The 13,959-nt window shown below is 38.9% G+C and overlaps 1 protein-coding gene across 4 annotated transcripts; it reads right to left on the reverse strand.

Annotated features, from left to right (window-relative positions):
* Positions 1–806: 806 nt before the first annotated feature.
* LOC119489724 (oxysterol-binding protein-related protein 2-like) lies at positions 807–11,521 on the reverse strand. Of its 4 annotated transcripts, none has more exons than XM_037772496.1 (15): positions 11,370–11,521; positions 10,915–11,070; positions 10,246–10,357; positions 9,795–9,870; positions 9,212–9,346; positions 8,188–8,285; positions 7,899–8,081; positions 7,372–7,479; positions 7,198–7,287; positions 6,987–7,113; positions 6,403–6,522; positions 4,795–4,918; positions 4,590–4,680; positions 3,220–3,292; positions 807–3,122 (listed from the first exon to the last, which is right to left on the reverse strand). In XM_037772496.1, the coding sequence occupies exons 2-15, from the start codon at positions 10,949–10,951 to the stop codon at positions 3,084–3,086; spliced, it is 1,413 nt and encodes a 470-aa protein (XP_037628424.1). In that variant the 5' UTR covers positions 10,952–11,070; positions 11,370–11,521; the 3' UTR covers positions 807–3,083. The 4 variants fall into 4 exon arrangements, with proteins under 4 accessions (XP_037628424.1, XP_037628425.1, XP_037628427.1 ...); XM_037772497.1 differs by lacking the exon at positions 11,370–11,521 and adding an exon at positions 11,183–11,316; XM_037772499.1 differs by lacking the exon at positions 3,220–3,292.
* Positions 11,522–13,959: the final 2,438 nt, after the last annotated feature.

Consider the following 13,959-nt stretch of genomic DNA (forward strand, 5'->3'; position numbering starts at 1 on the left):
CGCTGTGTTGTGCTACATTGTCAATAAAGACAGAAAATAAATAAACATTTAAGGTTATACTTGTGGTGAGGTGGTGTGGTCAAATTTGTATATGCAGTCTGACAGTGGTCTACAACTTTCAAGTGGCGCCTGCTGTTAGGAAACAGTATGTGGTGGAGGAACATGAGCAGCATACCACTCTGAACCACAGTGGCACACCATCGACCACTTTTCGATCTCGGTGCTACTCTACCTGGCTCTATTAATTGGCTGAAGCGCCGTGGGAATTGTAGTCCTAAAGTTCTCTATGGTCTACAGAGGTCACCACTAGGTGGCAATATTGTTTTGACCATTTATCCAAACAAGAAAACAATCAGGCTCTAACAGTGTATATTCCCATATTCCCAAACAAACCAGTTATGATGTGGAAATACATGTTGACACCTCGGTTTTAGGCTAAATTACAGAGACCCTATGTTTCCTTTAACCCAGTGGTCCCAAACCTTTTTACCTTATGGACCTGACCCCTCATCACATGTTGCATTATGTCAATGAGTTGTGAGTAGTTTTCCCCTATCTGATTGTTTCTTTTGAATCATTTTAGAGGCCCGAAGAGGTAAAAGATTTTCCAGTTTTTCACAAGAAACAAGCAAAAGTTAGAAAAAAGTCAGCAAAATACTTAATATTGTGTAGCAGCAACATGTTTTGGTTTGATTTTGATCCGATAAATCATCTTGTGACCCCTTATTTGGGCACCACTGGAAAAAATAACAGACTCTGGTGTCATAAGATGTTGTTAAAGTGATTGTTAACACAACAACAGGACTGGTAATTTCAATAGTCCATAATTTATTTCTCAAATATGCCATGGATGCATATGGTTGTATGTGGATAAGAGTATGAGGAGGAAAAGAAACAAGAGATCAATGAACACACAATGTAAACATTTTCAAACAGATGCTAGACGAAACGAGAGGGTAAAGAGTGTGAGATCAGAAGAACCATCGGAGCAAACCTGCACTTTCAAGTGTCTGCAGGCGTCACAAAGTGCTTTGAGCGAGTAAAGTTGAGAGCAGCCGGGGGAAAGGCATGATGTAGAATATATTTTCACTGTACACACTATGTGCATTGGACTGTGAGCGTTCAAATGTGCAGTTTATGCAATGTTAGTGCTTTTAAACACAAAGGAACATCTATATACTGTTGAACATCTGCTGTATGTATGTTAAACGTTATATCATCTGCAAATGACATTCATTAACTGCTGCCTCTGTAGTGTCTGGAGCACACATTGGCTACAAGCTAAAGAGGAGTTAAGTGTTGTATTTTCATTCTTCACATTTCAGGAGGGCAGACTGGATGGATCAGTTTGCATAGGTTTATAATGGCTACAGTGTCCTGTCGGTTTTTGCTGCTGCTGTGTCCTAAAACAGCTTTCATCGATGGAGGAAAATGTCTCAGGGCTTCATCTGGAAACTCTCAAAAGTTCTCTCAAGAGTTACTCGTCAGTGTGTGAAGACAAATAGCTATAATCAGGAGTCAGTATGACACAGCTTTCTCTTTAAACTAGAGCTTTTTGAACTGTGCATCGGCAGTGGGACGCGGAGGGAGAGACGTGAGCCGCAAATTTCCTACTCCTAAATATATAACACATAATTTTAGATGCGGCGTGACTTACACTTCACGGGGATATCATTATCTTGCAAATAAACGTCCAAAAGACTCTTCCTTTTAACACCAGAACTTGCCTGAGAAACATCACATTTCTAACTTTTCTTCAGTATCAAAGTAATCCAGTGATAGTTGTCTGTACATGTTATGGGTACATTGCAAACAGGAACTACTTAATTTATAGCTAATTCGGCAAACTTTTAATGGTGCCAATTTGCCAAAATAAACAAATACAGGGAAAAAAAATAACACAGCTAACTACCTAACTAACTCAATGGCAACACTATACTTCCTGTTTACAGTTAGTTTGTTTTAAGTAAGAGAAAAAATAATATTATGAGTTTAAAATATCCATTAATATGAACTTGTTTTGTCTGTATGGCTCAGAATATCCCATCAACATGTTTTTATAGTGTCAGACTTTGATAATCACCGGCTTTAAAACCAAAACGCTCTGTATCCCTTTGACGCGAATCCATTTACAGTACTATACTTAGTGCAGAAAATGTTTTTATGGCTTTATCTTGTGTAAATAATCATCTTGGTGAACATGCACGCACCAATTATTATACACGTCATCTATGTTACAGCGGACGACAATATAATGTACCAACAATATGTTTACTGTGACGGTAAACACGGTTATAAGCAGCTTTGATCTCTACTGTAGGTCTCTATTCACGGAAAAATGTATCACACGTGTGACGTTTTAGGGATGTTTACGGCTAATTAAAATACACATCTAATATCCAAATAGGTTATATGGTAAAAAAAAAAAAAAAAAGTAGCAGATGTGTTTAAATAACCCCTGATTTCTGAATGCAACTGGACAAGAAGTGTGTGGTACTCTACAGGTGAGATTACGGTTGAGTACCTGAACTAAAACTGAGAATATATCCTCTAGAAGTCAGAGCTTTGTGTCCTGCAGCAGCAGCAGCATGGTCACCACACGCACACACACATGCATACACGCACGCACGCACACATAATGCATACACGCACGCACACACACACGCACGCGCGCACACACACACACACACAGGTGACTGGTTTAAAACCCCTCGACAGGTGAGTAACATACATGTGGACTATTATTGTCATGATTAGGGCGTATAAAGATAAAGATGTCAACATTTACAGTAAGTAAACTCTAAAATTCTCCTTATTATAACATTTCTCCTGTGGACAATGTTCACAGTCAGTAATAATCTGATAAACTGTCTGATAACACGTTGCTATCAGCTTTTCATGGATTCAAACAAAGACACAGTACCAGTGAGCGTCTATCTTAGATGCTGAGAAATAAAGTGAATCCTATCAGAGGAGGAGGAGGAGGAGGAGGTCTTCACACCGAGCACCTCCTCCTGTGTCAATAGATGTTGGGACAGTCAGTGTAATTCCTGTCAAAGTATCCACCTGCGTACAGCCAGTCCTCAGCTCCTGTATGAGGGTTTGTTCCCTGCTGAAACCACCTGGAGAGACACACATAAAACATTATACAGTTAAAGGAAATATGACATAACATGAGTAGTCATGTGTTAAAATGATGATCCCGGGAGCGTTTTCTGCCTTTAGCTGGGAAACAGGCTTTGCAGCATCAAGAGACACGGCTGCTAAGTAGACTACTTTTATTCCAGCTAACCTGTGATGACGTGAGAAGTGTAGTCTTTCCATTTATGTATTTAACACAGCAGAAATCCAGGAATTGGAAGGCAATCATGAGCCCTTTTTCAGATATGGTGTATGTAACGTTGCTAATTTCATCAATGTACTTAAGTGATTTTTCTTGTCACAAAGGTGACTTGACATTTACATACACAGAAAGAGAAACAACATTTATTTTACTGTTGAAGCCTTATCTGATGACTATTGTGAACGCAAAGGACGTTTTTCTTACATTTAATCCTAATAATTTTTCTCATCAGTTTGTTCACCTTACGTTTTTAAGAGAGTAAATTCTGCTGTCTGTTGTATAATAGCAAGCATAGAATAACAAGCTGTTTAGCAGGAATTCAGAACGAAATTAGCTTGTTGTTAAAGCTGAAGTCGTAAATATAAGATAAAGTTATTCTTATAAAACTGTCAGTATATCCTCACAGTAGTGCATGAGTCAGATAATCTGAAAAAAAAAAAATTCCTGTGTGTCCTCCTGTGCTTTGCAAGATTTCACTGGCCGAAAAAAAACAACCAGTCAGAGCCGAGCAGTCTCTGGGCAGCCGTCAATCACTGCTTGCGAAACTCACAAACTCAAATCAAACTGTCAGACTAGGCAGCGCTGATCAAATATGAATCATGATTCTGTTACTGTGATGCCTATATCTCACCTCAAATGTTTTCAGAAACGTATTTAAGTGTACTGTTTAGCTGTAAAATTAAAAACGTAGAAGAAGGTCCGCACATTGTAGCTCCCTTTAAGTGCAATTTATTGGCACATCTTAGTAAGTGACGTTTTGAGTACAAGCTAATGACTAAGTCATTAAGTCTGAAGAGGACTTGGGCGCGGTAGAAACTTGCAAATGCCATTATGAGCACTAAGAGGAGGCAGAGGAACATGATTTTTTTCAAATAATCGGTCTCATGTACTACTGTCAGGATAGAGTGACAGTTTTATAAAAATAACTTTTTTTAAATCATATTTGCTCAAAGTTACCGATTGAAGATGTAACGGTTCCAATGATGCATGAAATAAGATTACATAAGATCTCACTTCCGTGAGAAGTTTTAGCCTGATCTGACATGACAGAATCTCTTCAACAACAGTTTTCTGTGATTTATAAAACCTAATTGATTTGATTTCTCTCTGTGTATTTCAGGTTGTGGAGCTGCAACCTTTAAATCAATCTGACAGCATCCAATTCTACCAACGAGGTGCACGTCTGAGAGGGGCTTTATTTACAAGCTCTTGAAAATAAGCCTTGACATTTATAACAAAGACGCACCTGGTTGACCACTCCTCCTCATCCTTGGAGCGTTCCCTGCGTGAGGCCCTTTGTTTATCCTCTAACCGCTCCTTCTCTGCACTTGACGAGTCTATAAAAAAAAAAAAAACACAAAAAAATAAATGAAGAATCATCTGAGGGCCGTGTGTGTGTGGAAGGAATCGTTTTAGCTTCTCTCAGCCTGTTTATATGAAGTTAGTGTTACCGATGTCTCCATTCTCCATGGCTCTGATGTCGGGCCTCAGTCGGCAGTCCGTTGGCGACAGTAGTCTCTCCATGCCGGGCTCCAGTTCGTTTAGTGTCATGGCAAAGCTGGTGAAGTTATACATCTAGACAGAAGGAAACACACAGAATCAACATCTTTATTCATAAAGTGATTTGGCAGTCTGTTAAATCTAACCTGAACAACCAAATGGTTTGTTACACAGAACCATCTGAGAAGCCGACATTGGAAACTGTTTGGAAGGGCAGGCACTTTAAAAAAATACTTGGCAGGTGATCGGATGAACCATCTGTCAATCAAGCTCTAGCCGAAATCAGTCGGGAGAAGAGCGAAAACATCTTTTCAATCAAGAAAAGCCTTCAGTGGCGTTCCATGCTCTACTTTCAATGAAGAAATACTCGTACATACTGATGCTATTGCAGCATGTACGCTAATCTATTTAGGAGCCGTCATTGCTGTGACCTCGCCAAAGAACAGTCACCTCTCCGTATCGCAACACACATGCCACGCCCGTAGCTGCCAGTAGCGCCTCACAGGACGCTGATTGGCCATGATCTGGCATGCCGAACACAAACACATTACTTGAAGCCTGACAAGATGGATTTTGGTGAGATGTGTGTTCCTGCGATTCTCGTGTGATCTTGTGACATCGGAATTCAGCTGCCGTGCAAGGTAATGTTAAATCAGCTAATCCAATGAATCTTAATATATTTCCTGAACCATAAAGGGCCTTTTATAAATCTCTATGTCCCTTCACACACATTTAAAATCAACCTATAGAATGAAATTGACGTGAAAGGAAAACCTAGCCAGTCACTATACAGAATATAAAAGGCATTTATCATCACCGCAACGGCCTTCCATATCTTCAGCTATCACAGCTCAGGTACCCTGAGGAACGCAGATGACGCTACCAGAGCAGTGTTTTTTAAGTGGGCCCCGGTTGTTTGTATCATACATGTGCCCGACGATGCAGGCGACACAATATGCATTCCTGCAGCTTATTGATGGTGGTGATGCGCAAAGAAATGTAGCCATGAGTGAAGAAGTAGACTGCAAAGCTAGTGAACGTGGATGTCAACAATGCAGGATTTATATATTAATATTTAATAACACAAACTCAGCTTGACAAATGTTTTATGAGGATGGAACTACACTCAACATGTTTGTCAGGCCGCAAAGATAAACACGAGTTTTGGTGAGAAACGTTGACTGTAAACAGAAACTTTGTTTGTTTACAAGAAAAGTCCACAAATTTCCGGAACGAGACGACCATTGGTGGATCCAGCTACAGGCTCCCGCAGGGGATTGGCCTGTCTCGGATGACGACCAGTAAGTTCAGAGGGATTTTGGTTTGTTTTGTTGGCAGTCGCCCACCTTGAGTTTCGAGAGAGTCTAGTAACCGATATTCAACCGAAATTGTAAATAAATTCAACTGTTTGCACATTCTGTGACCGGACTCTGTGGCTGGTCTCTGTGGCTGTTTGGAGACTTGGAAAAGATGGGGGTTTGCTTCATGTTGTGTCACGGTGGCCCCGGCTTTAACGGTTACTGTTTAGCATATTTTCTGTGTGTGTGTGTGATATTGACCTGTGCTGAGTCAGCAGGCCGCGGCGTTATCCTCCACAGTAAGGCACTTCCTGGTATCACAGTCACAGTCTCTTGAACTTCTGGCATCTCGTCTGCCTCGTCAGCTTCACAACTATGTTCCTACACACACACATATAAATAACATTATCAACGTGGACTAACGAGCTGAAACTCACAGTATGTACAGTTCATGTGCAAACAGGTGATTCACAGAACTACAGTTGCCACAAATTCAACACATCTCTCAAGCAACAATGCATGTCATTGCAAGACATTATGGATTAGTGCTGGCAATGATCTAATCATACACTACACTTTGAACATAACTCGAACTAGACAACAGCAGTAGCACACTACAGATATCAAATACACTTTTACCTTACCTTCTACTAATGCCACTGCATGTTATTGTGAAAGGAAAAGATACCATTTGAGAAAAGAATTTAGAGTGATGAGTCACAGGTTACTTCACGGTTATAAGACAGATAAAACACATCAAAGACAAACGTGAGAACAAACTCTAAGCAGCATTTCATCAGATGTCAGTCAAAGCAGGATCGACCGTAAATCTGAGCATCACTCACCTGTTTCAGCTTTTTTGGGTCTCCCCCCGTCTTCTTGTCTGACTTCTTGTATGCTTCGTAAACCTTGGGGTCCACGCTGTACATGCACTCTGTCCACTTTCCATAGATCACTCGCCGCTTCTTCTTACTGGTTCAACAGCAAAGAGTTCAGTTCAGAGAAAATGAATCACAACCACTCTGGCTATTAACAGTGTTGTGATCGTGCTCTTACCTTTTGTCTAGGATGTGACCTTCGACCCTGTGTAGCTCTTTCCCAAACATGCCACACGGTTTGAAGTTCAACACACACTTATCTCCCGTGCTGGTGAATTAAAAATAAATGTGTCAATCAATAGTCACTGATCAAACAAGTTTAAATCTTGCAGTTAAGTATTTGTCACTATACCTGTGGTTGACTATCTCCACGGTTCCATATTGCTCAATCCAGAGTTTTCCCAGGATGACATTATGCACACAACACATTGGGTTTGTCCACGTGTACGCTTCTTTATGCCTGTAAGAAATTCCCAGAGTCTCAAAGGAATATTTTGATATTTTGGGAAATACCCACAATCTTTTTTCTTGCCGAGCGTTAGATGAGAAGATTGATACCACTCTCGGGTCAAGAGTGGTATCAATCTTCTCATCTAACGCTCAGCAAAAAGCAAATAAATGTGTTCCCTAAAATGTCAAACTAATGCTTAAAGATTGCTTGGTGTCATGGTCACCTCAATTTTCACATTTTCATACAAAGTCAGGTTTATCTACAATTTACAGTGTAAACACTAGAGTGAGCAAGAAAAACTTTTATTTTAGGAAAAGCCATGTACTCGCTGCAAACATAGCAACAAATAATTGAACCAATCACATGCAGCTAAAAGCACAACCACAACAAAGATAATCAAGTAACAAATAAATGACACAAACACTCACTTCAGTAGCTCCAGCGTCATGGTGCCTTTCGGCTCGGCCTCCACACTTTTGCCCCAGAACTTGAGTTTTGGGTAAATGGAGCCGTGAAACTCAAACTCTTGTTTGAGAGACTGGGCATGGAAGGCACTGACAGGGGGGTGGTGGCTCACCTGCTCCGAGATCAATCTGTATCCCTCGTCCTCTCTTTAAAAAAAATATTTATCATCATCATCATTGTCTATCATCAAGACAATATTGTTCTATGCAATTTGAGCTTCTATAGGCTTTCGTCAGCATTCTTGTCCAGTACCGTATGAGTTCATATGTCTCCCCCAGTAAAGGATTAAATGGCTTTCCAGTCCGTTCCCATTGAGATGCTACAGCCGATACAGCAAACGCAGCGACAACCTGTCAGAAAGACATGAAGTGAATCAGAGTACAGCTGCAAAAAATAATTGGTTCAACTGACAGAAAATTTATATTTTCAGTAAAATTCACCAATGATGCCCTCGTTCTAGCTTCTCAAATGTGATGATTTGCAGATAGTAAAATGAAATGTCTTTGGCTTTTGGACAGTTGTTCAGACAAAACAAGCTTTCTCAAAAGGTCACATTGGTTTATAGAAAACTTTATGGGTAATTCTCACAATTTTCTGACATTTTAAGCAGGGAAGCACCGACCCGACTTTTTCAGTCCTGATAGCGATACCTGGGCGTTGGGTATCGGCCAATACCAAGTACCAGTCCGATAACAGTGTTTAATTAATAAGCTGTATGCCTCACTGTGTGAAAGTGACTGGGATTATTCTTTTGTGTAAGGCAACGTCAGGCTTTACTTAAATATTGCTTTCCTAACAAAATGTAACAAATAAATACATAGATTCATATTTACTGAATAGTTATTTGTTATTAATAAATCGTACACCAGGAACTTGGCAAAAAAACTTCAAAATTAACAGGAATTAAAATTCAGGTGTAAACCTTTTCAATGCAGCAACAAATTGGTTAAAACTTAAACAGGAATACAAATTCCAGTAAATAATGAATATACAGTAGAATATAAACACAGAATTGAAGTGAATAGATCGGCCCCATTGTCACCAATACCCGATCCAGCTATTTGAGTCAGTATCAGCCCGATATGATTATTAGTATCGGTGCATCCCTAATATTAATGACCAATTAGTCTACAAAAAAAGTAATTGTAAGCTCCAGCCTTAACTCAGTAAGATCTGTTAGATACATCTGTCCAGGTACGTTTAGAAGAATGCAGAAAGTGAAGAAAAATATTTAAATAGAAATGAAAACAAGCTGAAAATCTAAAAAAATCTCTACCTGCATGCGGTCTATAGAGTCAGACAAACTGCAGGTTTTGTGGATGAGGTGAGTGTGCTCCATGTACTCTGAGATTCTCTGAAGGAAGCTCAGCGGCTCGTTAAACGCCACCGGCATCGCTATTTTGGACAGCTCCTGTGGGAGCACAAGAAAAGATCAAATAAACAGACCGGATAAATAAGAAGGTGAGCTTTATACCAGATCATATTCAAAGTGTGACACTGTAGTACAAAATACCTTACTCAAACAACTTATCATGCATCACATTATTTAACCTTCATGCAATAAATATGCTCTGCCTTTAATTCCTTTCATATTCATTGTATTCTGATGTTCTATTTTGGTTCTTTCAGATGGCTTTAAAAAAAAAAAAAAAAAATGTAATTTCCAAGCCAATTATAGAGTAAAAGAAAGAGTTCAGAAATGACTAATCTTGTAAAGGGGTAATAAAAGCTGAAACGTGTAAGTATTCAATTATAAAAATATAAAACATGTCACACTAGACCCAGAATCGGACAACAGCTTGTTTGTGGCACATCTCATGTAAGATATTCAGGTTAAATTAGAAGCAGGTAGGACTCACCATGCCGATGCATTTCTTCAGTGTACTCCACACACTGAAATCGTTTTTGGAGATCATTTCAGCAGGCAGGGTTTTCCTGGTACACATTTGGACCAAATTAAGATTTAAAAAGATGTGAAATCAGATAAAACTTTTGACAGCTGGCAGCATATCATCACAGAACACAATGTACTGCTTTAAAATCCAGATTATTTTCAGGGTGAAAAGTTTAAAGTTGAAACAAAGTCTTGACTAGCTTCACCAACAGTAACTCCAAATGCTCTGCAGAGGAGGTGCTCACTAGCTAACAGCATAACAAAAATCTGGTTTACACTGGCTTGTCTGCTTCTTCCACATGCGAGTACATGCATGAAGAGCCCCTCTAGCCCTGACCCCTCACCCAAAGACAAATGTGATCATGTGGTAACATGCATACAGACAGACATACCAAACACACATGAGTCCTCCTCACCTGCGCTCCCACACTCCATTCTCCTGTTTGTCGCTGCCGTCAGTCACCTGCTTACTGTCAAACACCAGGGCATCTTTAAAACTGACCTCACAGGAATCATCTGACTCCAGCCCTGATGGAGACAAGAACAGGAGGGTGAGGAAAGAGAGCAAAGACACATTAGGGCACAAGTATATTTTACTATACGAGACATCTGTCAGCTGACTCCAGCCCTGATGGAGACAACAGGAGGGTGAGGAAAGAAAGCAAAGACACATTAGGGCACAAGTATATTTTACTATATGAGACATCTGGCTCCCTCTACGGAGTCTTTCAAAGCATAGCTCAAGATCCACCTCTTTTCTCTGGCTTTTGAATATACTTGAATTGTGATTACTAATTGGCCTTTTATAATGCTCATTATTACAGTCTTTTGTTGTCTGCTCTGTTGACCGGTCTTTATTCTGCCTATATCTGTAAAGCACTTTGGTCAGCTCATGTTGTTTTAAATGTGCTATAGAAATAAATTTGACTTGACTTGACATCTGTCAGAAGTATATTTTACTCTATGAGACATCTGTCAGCTGACTCCAGCCCTGATGGAGACAACAGGAAGGTGAGGAAAGAAAGCAAAGACACATTAAGCACAAGTATATTTAACTATATTAGACATCTGTCAGCGTGTCTCACCTGTCTCAGCGTCGTAAAACTCCTCCTCGCTGTTCATACTGAGCAGAGAAAGTAACTGTGTGTTACTCAGAAGTCATGTTTCCACCATCTGGCCTGTCCTGTCCCTGCAGACTCAGCTTCTCTCCAAGCATCACAGACCAGCCACAAATACACCACCTGCAACAGCACAGACTGGTTACACCAAGCAGGGCAGCCAAACAGTATCTAGTGCATGCTATGAATAAAACAATAACATCTTTGTAGCTCTGCTGTCAGCAGCTCTGCTCACCAGAGAGCTGCAGCTCTGCTCATCAGAGAGCTGCAGCTAGCTAGTAGTTAGCTCTGACTAAACTAGCTACCTAGCTGTTAGCATCGCTGTTGCTAAGTTACACCGTTAGCTGGAGGCTGGGCAGCAGAGTTTAGATAACGTTATCAACGCAGACACGAAGATTTAAACACAATTCAATTAGGTATACCTGTGAATTAAGGTCAAATTGAAGCTCAAGTGACATAAACAATCGAAAGAGTGAACTGCACTCTCAAAACTGGGCGGAAGTGGGCGGCAAGGGCACCGTGACTGACAGGTCCGACAGCCAATCACAGCACAGCAAGGACACCGTGACTGACAGGTCCGACAGCCAATCACAGTACAGCAAGGATACCGTGACTGACAGGTCCGACAGCCAATCACAGCGCAGCATTCAGGAGCCGTCTAGAAATAGCAGTCAAAAAGAGAGAGAGAGAGAGAGAGAGAGAGAGAGAGGGAGATGTTCAGTCCAGCTACTGGTTTACACTCACATTCAATAACAGTGACATTAAAAATATTTGCACAAATCCAAGTATATGAAAGTGAAACCTAGGTTTAATGTGTTTCATTCTGAGTTTCTTTCTTACATAAAAAGCCCTTAAAGTCATGAAAAACAAAAATGCATTGAAACTTCTTAGTATAATAGAAGAATATGAATTACAGGTATACAGCCCTATGGCCCTTAATTTAATTTATTATTATTTTCATGTATAATTTTACATATTTTATTTGTTCTTGTTCTGTATGCACCTTGTCCTTTTACTCTACTGCAATGATCTATGAGCCATGTTGTTTGTAAATTTGAATTTGTTCAATAAAATAAAAAAACGTGACATTAAAAAGTCCACAAGGGAATTTAATACCGACTGAGTGGATCATCGGATAAAATGGTTGAATTAATAATGATGAACATTGTTTATACAGCACTTTTCAAAATAAAGTTACAAAGTGCTTTACATACATGGATGAACACATGGAAGTTTCTATTGGACTTTATTAGTTGTAACCCACAGAAGACAATCCACAAATGTGTAACATGATCTGCAAATATTTCACTACCCACAGACATGTCATTTTGTATTTGTGTTGTGTAAAGTCACATCCACAAAAATACAGGGCGATTTCCAAATTCACATAACTTACTCTGTAAATATGTATTTTAAGGTTTACATGTAAAAACTTCCATATGAACAAGGATCAAAATATTTCAGGACCACAATGAGGCAGATACTATTTAATTTTTTTTCAATTAAATAAAATACTCAACAGCAATGTAAGATAAAAACAAAAATAACAATAATAATAATAATAATTTTAAAACAAATTAGACATGTAGGAAAGAAAATAGCGTGCAAACATTAATAAAAAGCTATTTTTTAAGTTTTGAGAATTGATTTAAAAGATGTCATGGATTCTGTAAGGGTGGATTATAATCAAACAGGACCTTCATTTGTCAATTTAGGTGCAAATTCATAGATTCACCCCAAACCCACAAAGCACCATTTTTCTATGATGAATGACTTGATGGACAACTCGTTGCGCAATCATGTCCCTGTGTTTCTCGACACACCTTCTCTCGTGTCCAATGAGCGGACAGGATCTTAAGACCACAGAGACAAAGAAAAGCAATGAGCCTCAATTAAAAATCTTTGAACGAACGTGTGATGATGATTGTTGCTTAAATTAATTACATTAAACATATAAAATCTCCACTTGAGATAACTGAGAGCCATTTAACAAAAGTGATGTATCCTGTGCTCAATTCACAATACAAGACAGACCAAGCAGATTGTGATGTTTTATTGATCTTTATATTTTTTATTATTATATTATTTATTGATAACTGCATATGCACTGATGAATCAGCTGAAACTCAGCTGCATGAAGTTCTGCCTGTGGTCCAACTAAACAGCAGCTCAGGTAACCCACCAGGTGGCAGCTTTGCACTGTGATCAGTTATAAGCCTAAAAAATAACTCAACAATTAGAGTTTTATTTAAAAATTTAAAAAGCAAATGTATGGCCTAAGGTAAATATCTAGGCTAAAACATTGACCTATAAGAATCCCACTTGACATGCATATTCATATTTGTCTGCAGGATCTGTTGATATGCAAAACGTTTTTGACTGTTTTAATATTAGCCAAGTACATTTTGAATCAATCTGCTGATTGTGTACATAAATAATAAATACGCTGTAATTGTTATTGTCAGATTTCCAAAAGGAGAAATCATCAATGTAACAGCATCAAGTCACCAAGAGTCTCAGTAAGACCGGAAACAATGATTTTCAAAGTAAAAGCTTAAACTGTCTACTTACCTTTCAACTCAATGGGGAGATTCAAGATTCAAGCCCTTTATTGTCATTGTGTAGTACAACGAAATTAGATTGTGACAATCCCATAGGTGCTAATGAAAAGATAATACAATAAAAAAAGAGATAGTGCAATATAAATATAAAAAAGATAAAAGATAATACAATATAAGTATAAAAATACAATATATATATATTGATGAGATGACGGTTTTGCCAGATTATTGCACAAAGTGTCCGTCAGATAATTATATAATTATTGCACAGCATCATATCATTATTGCACAGAGTGATCAGCATATGTTATTGCACATATCCGTAACAGCAGATGAGAGTAAGTTGGAATGAGAATCAGAAAAAGCAGTTTAAGTCAATTAATTCTACTCAAATATTACTATTTTGGCACGATTGATTATTAAGGGATACGTCTTACAGTCGTTTCATAGG

Source organism: Sebastes umbrosus, chromosome 6, assembly GCF_015220745.1.
Source record: "Sebastes umbrosus isolate fSebUmb1 chromosome 6, fSebUmb1.pri, whole genome shotgun sequence".
NCBI classification, from domain to species: Eukaryota; Metazoa; Chordata; class Actinopteri; order Perciformes; family Sebastidae; genus Sebastes; species Sebastes umbrosus.